Source organism: Sycon ciliatum, chromosome 1 (genome assembly GCF_964019385.1).
Source record: "Sycon ciliatum chromosome 1, ocSycCili1.1, whole genome shotgun sequence".
Classification (NCBI taxonomy): Eukaryota; Metazoa; Porifera; class Calcarea; order Leucosolenida; family Sycettidae; genus Sycon; species Sycon ciliatum.
In genome coordinates, this window is record NC_088643.1 from 23624551 (window position 1) to 23633112 (window position 8562).

At 50.0% G+C, this 8562-nt stretch overlaps 1 protein-coding gene and 1 non-coding gene across 7 annotated transcripts in view; both read right to left on the reverse strand.

Moving 5' to 3' along the window:
• Positions 1-8562, reverse strand: part of LOC135819054 (uncharacterized) — a 48128-nt gene that overhangs the window by 20801 nt on the left and 18765 nt on the right. For all 6 annotated transcript variants that reach the window (XM_065332213.1, XM_065332219.1, XM_065332230.1 and 3 more), the window contains one exon: positions 4411-4928. In XM_065332213.1, the coding sequence (XP_065188285.1) occupies positions 4411-4928 (518 nt within the window). The remainder of the gene's footprint in view (positions 1-4410; positions 4929-8562) is intronic.
• On the reverse strand, positions 2628-2790 carry LOC135807788 (U1 spliceosomal RNA). The gene has a single exon (XR_010552045.1). It is a non-coding gene; the product is annotated as a U1 spliceosomal RNA (small nuclear RNA).

An 8562-nucleotide genomic window follows, 5' to 3' on the forward strand; every position in this document is an offset into this window, starting at 1 on the left:
TCCGACAGCGGTAGTTGCGCATAAGCTTGGCTAAGATCCAGCTTCGTAAACACTGATCCTCCAGCTATCTGCGACAACAGGTCGTTCGGATTTGGAATCGGGTGAAGCTTGGAGTTGATGTGCGGGTTGATCGTGACCTTGAAGTCCGCGCACATGCGAATGTCCCGATTCTGCTTCCTGACAATCACAATAGGTGAGGCCCACTCTGCTGACTTGACGGGCTTGATAATGCCTTCTTGCTCCAGCCTGTCAAGTTCCTTATTGACAGCAGGACGCAAAGCAAATGGCACGGGTCTGGGGTTGCAGCACTTGGGAGTGGCACCGTCGTTCAGGTAGATCTCAGCTTCACGATCACTCACTTTGCCCAGACCATCACGAAATACTTCAGGGTACGCATCCTCTGCTGCTGGCTCACTCGCTGCAGTGGCGTTCACCCGGTTGAACATACTCTGCCAGTCAAGTCTCAACTGTGATAGCCAGTCGCGTCCCAGCAGCGGATGGCTGCCTTCACGTACTACGATGACCCGCGCACGAACATTCTGCGCGCTGTAGCGTACATCAACATCTGCTTCGCCAACAATCGGCAGGACTGAACCATTGTAGGTCTTCAGTCGCACAGAACATTCACGCAAGGCAACATGTGTCCAATGTTGCTCCCATACGTCTTGCGGCACCAAAGTGTACATGGATCCGGTGTCCACCTCCAAATCCAATGGAGTACCGTTGATCTGCACTGTGGTGATTAGCATGTTCGATGTTGGCTTCCCAGCTGACACTTGGCCAACACGAAAACTATCAGACACCTCGTAGTCCGTGACTTCGCGCACATGATGGGCGGCAGTCTGCGACGCTGATCCTGACTTGCAGCACTTAGCGAAATGACCTGTCTTGCCACACTTCCTGCATGCCTGTCCCTTAGCTGGACATGAAGCATCTCCGGATTTGTGTCCCTTGCGACCGCAGCTGTAACAACTGACACGTGTACCAGCAGCTGGGTGGTGTCTGCCTTGGCCCCTGGCCTTGCCCTGGTGCTGGCCTCTCCTGTACGTAACTGCACTGACAGCATGATCACTCGCGGACTCCGATGCTCCAGCTCCAGCAGAAACAGCACGACTAGTCATCATCTGAGACTGTGACTGTGCATCCTCCCAGACGCGACAGAGCTCCAATGCTCGATCGACTGACAACGACGGCTCAGACAATAATTTTTTCTTCAAGTCAACATTCCTCACCGTTGCTACGATTTGGTCTCGGACTGCCTCATTGGTCTGGCGAGTGTTCTCAAAGGAACATAATCTAGCCTGCTGCCGCAAACGGCTGCAGAAATGCGCCGTACTCTCTTCTGCTTGCGGAACCAGCTGGCGAAACACATGCCTTTCGTAGGTAGGGTTTGCTGGGGCTGCGAAATGCGCGTCCAAAATTCGCTTACATTTCAGGTACTCGTTATCATTCGGGGTCCTCTGCTCCTCTGGCAGAGCATCGTCAGGGTCAAGTAGGTCATCAATAATATCTTGAACCTGTGGTCCCGCAAAGTGCAACAGCAATGCTCTTGAGCGCTTCTTGTTCGAAATGTCCTTGCCCACTAAATAATACTCAAAAGACTTCACCCACTTCCGCCAACGGATGGACACCTGGGAAGCTGGGCCTGACGTATCAAAACTCTGAAGACGCTTGTCGTCTTCCATCTTCGTCGCCAATGTTACATTCCCACTCACAAGAACACACAGTTGTGGAATGTATTAGGATTATTTACAAAGAGAATAATGGACGTGCAAAGTAACAAGATAGAAAGAAGAACAAACTCAGACACAGGAAGTCTGAACTGGAGTGCGCATGCGCAGAGCATAGCGTGCAAGCAAACATGCGCAGAGCCTAGCGTGCTTACGCGCACATACAAACATAACAACTCTCTAGCGGGTTATTTATTTATTTATTTATTTATTTATTTCGGTAAGGTACTCTTACTGGTACCAAGAGTTATAAGCCCCCAAGAGTGTGAAACTCTGCCTTTGGGGCCTCCGAGGGCGAAGGCTCACATCACGTGTCTCAGGTACGTTTTGTACTACGCACAACTAAGGATAGCACGCGTGCAATCCGAAAATCTGCTGTATGCTGGCGAGTTGCATACGCGCCGTGAGGTTCTGCGAGGGAGTGCTTTTATTATTACTCTGCTGCTCGCTAGAAACGAGCTGGACATGTACAACTGGGACACTACACCACGTGATGTGAGTTTTCGCTGTTGGCGAACCCCATAGAAAGGGTATCAGCAAGAGTACATAACCCCCCAGAGTGTGCAACGCCTGATCCAGCTCTGCATAGGGTCTTGGTCGAGCGTAATCGGATCTTTGCGTCATAATACCGTACACATCTGAGGGGAACCCGGGGAGCCGCGGGTACGATCGTACTCTCGGATCAAAAACAACGGTGCCCTGCCTCGAGACCGGCCTTGCGCTGGTGTGGAGTGTACGCATGACATCATAAGATCCGATTACGCTCAACCAAGACCCTACGCAGAGCTGGATCAGGTGTTGCACAATCTGGGGGGTTATGTACTCTTGGTATCAGGAGTTGCACACTCTTGGGGGTTTTCTCACCTCATCTCAATCCTTCCTTTCATTCCTTTCATGCAGGGGCTGCGCGAACGCAAACCCCCACTACCATAAATTGTGCACCCGAGTTTCCCACGTTTGGGGAAATCGCAAGCCTCAGCCCCAACTGAGTGCAATGGAGGGGCCTCATCCTGAGGGAGCCGCCTTCTTGATCACGGCGTCCCCTGTGCCAGGTAAGTATGACTTTCCACTGCTTTCCTACTACGCCAAAGAACTGCTACTTTCTACAGTGACAATCATCACAACACCTCCCTCTCAGTCGCATTCTCCCCTTCTGCCTATCTCCGACCCGCATCCAAGGCATGCCTAGCTAGCAACAACACCTATACAAATCCAGCCATCCCTTCTTCTTCCAAAGAATATCATCATTTCAGCTTACGCAACGTCTCCATGGCAACATATCGCCTACTATACCCAGTGGAAGTTATTGCCACGTATCATTAAAGGAGCGTAGCTGGTCCCCCTTTTAAGGTGGGGGGGGGGGGGGGGGTGCACGGCCGCATAAGTGTAGGATGGCTGGTGCATGTCATCATGGTCATTATCTGCATGCTGAACCTAGGTCAACATTTTTAGGGGGGGGGGGGGGGGGGGGGTGTGCACATGCCCCCCGTGCTACACGCCTGTATCAATGATGATGGATTGTGAATGATCAAGCACATCAACTCGATAGTTCAATCAGGTGCCGCTGCATGTGTGATACAGGCCAGAGTTTGCTGCGTACAAGCCCCAAGACCTACAGTCAAGAGTCCATAACCCCCAGAGTGTGCAACGCGCGATAGGGTCTTGTCACGGCTCGTTTTCAACATTACGTCATTTTCATGTACATTTTCATGTAGCGAATGTCGCGGCCTGCACGCGCAGCTACATGAAAATGACGTACCGTATTTTCCGGGGTATAAGCCGCACCCCCCTTTTTGAGGCAAAATATTGACTAAAAGTTGGTATTCGGAGTATAAGCCGCACCCACAAACCAAGATTTTTCACACTCATTGACAAATGGCCTTTCTACAAATTTATTATGGTTCTGGAGCTAAATACCATGTTAGATCAGATTATGAAGTGTTAGTGCACCACAGGTTGCTGCAGAGATGTTGGTGTATTGCTGTGTTGACTACAGATCACTCCATGTCATCTGCACTATCTTCAGTCTCGCTGCCACTGATGCACTAAAACCAAGAGTTCATAACCCCCGGGGGTTATGAACTCTTGCTAAAACTAGTAAAAGTGCCGGGATAGCAACACAGGCGCGAAGCTGAGTCGAATGACATGTCACATGACGTCAGCATGCATACTGATGTATGCTAAGCATTCATTCGTGCAAGCATATTCGGTGTATAAGCCGCAGGGGCGATTTTGGTCCGAATTTTAGCGAAAAAAAGTGCGGCTTATACCCCGGAAAATACGGTAATGTTGAAAACGAGTCGTGACAGGCATTTATTTGGCGTTGCACACTCTGGGGGTTATGGACTCTTGCTACAGTCCATTTATCCCAAACTGGCAACCTAGCTTTTCCACCCGCTCAGTTTGGAGCCTGAATTTCAAAGGCCAGCGGGGCTGTTCTATCTGAATGGACTGAAACGGTCACTGTCTTACAGATGAGTTCTGTCCCACTTACAATTATTTCCACCTCTCCGCAAAGAACCTACCTAGCCTTCGACCTCCCCGGAGATTTTGTCAACATAGGCAGCAACCCCCCCCCCCCCCCCCCCACACACACACACACAGGTGTGGCCACAGGTGTGGCACACAGGTGTGGTACACAGGTGTGGTACACAGGTGTGGTACACAGGTAGACGCTTACCACTGCTTGCCGACAGCACTGGCACTTTGAATCATCACTCAGTGACGAATTGTCGGACGAGGATTCACTTGAATCCGACTCGCCATTGCTACGAGTTGAGAGTTGGTAGCTATTGTTGCACTGATCACTTGTAGCCGACATACCATGGAGCTCCACTACCCTGCCACAGTCACAGCCTTCAACACATACGGCACATTTGTGATTGCCTCTGCTGCCGCCGCCACTGGATCTGCTGACGCCTCTCCCGCTACGGCTCTGGTTTCTGGATCGTGGATGACCGCCGCGTGACTTTCCTCCTGCACTGGCACTGCTCCTGCCACTGCCATTTCCTCCTTGCTTGCCGCTGCCGTTGCCGCCTCCGCCTCCACTGCCATCATTGCTAGCGGGCTGGGGGTCTGAATCGGATGTATGCCACTTATGGCTTACATACATGAACTGTTGCGAGAGCTTGTATTGGAAGTGTTGGCAGGGGCAATGTAGATACAGCTCAAAGTAAGACCAATCCTCCTGCAGTCTTACTGGAAAATTCATAAAAGGAAAAAGGGAAAGAAGCGAAACTCGTACTGTGGTCATAACCAGCAGCAGTGCAATATGGCCAAAGCCCTAGTTACTGCCGATCATACACTGGTGATATTCATAGGGTAGTAGTAATGCTACACGCAGGTAGAAGCTCAGGGGTACTAACTTTGTACATCTATTTCCGTAATAACTTTTTTTAAATCTGAACATTCTTCTCATCCAAACCCCCCTGGAGGCAGCCCGCACCCAGGGAGCGCGGATAATCCGCACTCTACTGTAGTTGTAGTTTCTTTGACCTTCATCATGTTTTGTTCTGCTGTGTTGCTGCTACCTGCCTGCATGCATTGTCCTTCGCACCATACTGCTATGCGGGATGCACGCAGATTGCTGCTTTGCGTAGGGTTTTGCTCATTTTGCTTTTGCCGAGGCACATGCCTCGCTTTTGCTGTTCTTTCTCATTTTACCTCGATGTAACGGAATTCGATTCACTTATTATTTTGGCACGCTGCCGTATACGTATATGGTTCTTGTCTGGTAGAGTCTGTTGCCCGATGTCATAAATGGTGTAGTGTACGTGTGAGTATGGTGTGCCGTGTGACCCATATGGTATGTGTGATGCAAAAAGATCCACGGGCATGATTTAAACCCGGCACCCCTGTATTTCCGGGACAGTGCCCTACCGATTAGGCTACCGGGGATCACACACACACACACACACACACACACACACACACACACACACACACACACACACACACACACACACACACACACACACACACACACACACACACACACACACACACACACACACACACACACACACACACACACACACACACCCGTGGCTCCTTCTTGCTACATGTGGCGGATGCAAGAGTACGAGGCATCAGAGAGTGAGAACCTGCATCCGTGTGCGAGTGACTATCAAGTGAGCATCGTGCATGCGTAGTGCTAGTTTGGTCTAGGAGAGAGTGATGAGTGATTTGTCTGTGGTCTCGTTGTCTTGGTCTTCGTCATGTATCTGGTATGTATTGGTCCCTGATTGGTCATCGCAATTCGTCCGCGCTGTTATTACTGTCCTGTCTGTCTTTGTTCTTTGTAGTTTACCTTTGACTCCCTCCTCCTTTGCCCTCATCAACTAAGAAATCAGCAATAACTAACAGATTGTCGCGTTGTTGTGTGACGGGGGCCAGGGGGAGAACAAAGATCCGTCCCTGGCATTAGTATACAAGTTCGTGTCTGAGGGCTGGCCCCAAGACATTCCAGAGGGATTAGAGCCATATTCCCGTCGTCGTAGTGAGCTGTCTGTCTTGAATAACTGTATCCTAATTGGTTCCAGGGTAGTTATTCCTTCACCGGGTCGTGCACCATTGCTGGACGAGTTGCACGCCGGTCATCCCGGTATCGCTAGAATGAAAGCCCTGGCACGCAGCTATGTCTGGTGGCCGTCTCTCGATGCAGAAATCGAACAGACCGTCCGTGGTTGCACGCAGTGCCAGACCGTCACCAAGTCGCCGCATCGCCAGCAAGTCCACCCATGGGAATGGCCTGGTAAGCCTTGGTTACGTGTCCATGTCGACTTTGCTGGACCCATCGCTGGTAAGATGCTCTTCATTATTGTCGATAGTCATAGTAAATTTATTGAAGCACATGTTTGCTCTGGCTCATCTGCTGCTGTCGCAATTCGCAAGCTGGAGCAGACCTTTGCTCTGCTTGGCTTACCTTATAATATTGTTTCTGACAATGGCCCTGCTTTTGCAAGTAGTGAATTTCGTGAGTTTTGCTCATCTAATGGCATACGTCACACTCTCGTTTCACCATATCATCCGTCTAGTAATGGCTTAGCCGAGCGCGCAGTACAGACGGTGAAGTCTGGCTTGGCCAAGATGTCTGGCCCTGATTTGGAAACTCGCCTTGCCAGGTTCCTGTTCCAATACAGAATGACGCCGCAGTCAACAACAGGTCGTTCTCCGTTTGAGCTACTTTGGAAGGAACATCGTCCCCGCTCACGTCTGGATCTCGTGTTCCCGGACAGCGGCAAGAAAGTCTTGGACAAACAGTGCACTGTCCATGATCGTGGTGGTGCAAATGCATACCAGTTCTATTGTGGTGATGCCGTCTGGGCAATGAATTTCAACTCCTCACCGAAGTGGATAGCTGGCACCGTGGAAGAACAGCTTGGTCCTCTAACATTCACGGTTCGTCTTGTTGATAACAGAGTCTGGAAGCGTCACTCTGACCACCTGAAGAAACGCCTTCCTGCTGAGTCGGTGCAAGATGCTTCAACTGCTACGTCAGCACCACAGCTTCCATATTCCAGAGCTTTACCTTCTACCACAGCTCTACCGTCTTCAACTGCTCTACCTAGTGTTCCGCCGAATGAGTCTATGTCACTGCCTGGCTCAATTGTACATGATGAGATCCGTGAGAATGCTGATTTATCTGTTCCTGAATCTACTCCTAACCAGTCTAGTGGTTCTAGTCCTGTCGTGTCTATGCGCAGTTCTTCTCGTTCTGTAAAGGCTCCTGTCCGCCTTGATCTGTAGTTCGTCTTATCATTATTTGCTGCCACGACACAGTCTATGTATTTCTGTTATTCTGGTCGTTTCCATCTGATGGTGGAGGGATGTGATATCTGAGCAAGCGTTGTACAAACGCGTCATAAGTTGTTATCTTATTACTTACGTTTCCTGCATGCATATGCGCATGCCTGTTGTTTTGTTGTCTTGTCTTGCTCTGAACGAGTGATATACAAGTCTTGAGTTTTTCCCTATCTGACAAGTTTGTCTTGGTCTTGTGTAGTGCCTGGGTTGCATGTAACAGGTAACATCAATGCAGTTGCCACGTAGTATTCTCTGTCTCTTTCTCCTTTCACCACCTTGCTTTCTGTAGTGATGAATCCTTATTAGTTCTGAACATAAGTTGAGATAATCAAGTAGTGTGCTCCACTGTCCGAAGAACGCTCAATACCCATATAGGACAGAGCCTTCCACACGAGAGAGAGGGGGGGGGGGGGGGAAGCTGTTTTACAACTCCGAGTTTTACGTAGTCACGATCATCAGGCAACTGATCAACTGATCATCAGGCAACTGATCAACTGATCATCAGGCAACTGATCAACTGATCATCAGGCAACTGATCAACTGATCATCAGGCAACTGATCAACTGATCATCAGGCAACTGAGTTGCCTGATGATCGTGACTACGTGAAACTCCGAGTTGCAACACAGCTTTCTCTCTCTGTCTCTCTCTCCCCCCCCCTCTCTCTCTCTCTCTCTCTCTCTCTCTCTCTCTCTCTCTCTCTCTCTCTCTCTCTCTCTCTCTCTCTCTCTCTCTCTCTCTGTCTCTCTCTGTCTCTCTCTGTCTCTCTCTGTCTCTCTCTCTGTCTCTCTCTGTCTCTCTCTGTCTCTCTCTGTCTCTCTCTGTCTCTCTCTCTCTCTCTCTCTCTCTCTCTCTCTCTCTCTCTCTCTCTCTCTCTCTCTCTCTCTCTCTCTCTCTCTCTTTCTCTCTCTCTCTCTCTCTCTCTCTGTCTCTCTCTCTGTTTCTCTCTCTGTCTCTCTCTGTCTCTCTCTGTCTCTCTCTGTCTCTCTCTCTCTCTCTCTCTCTCTCTCTCTCTCTCTCTCTCTCTC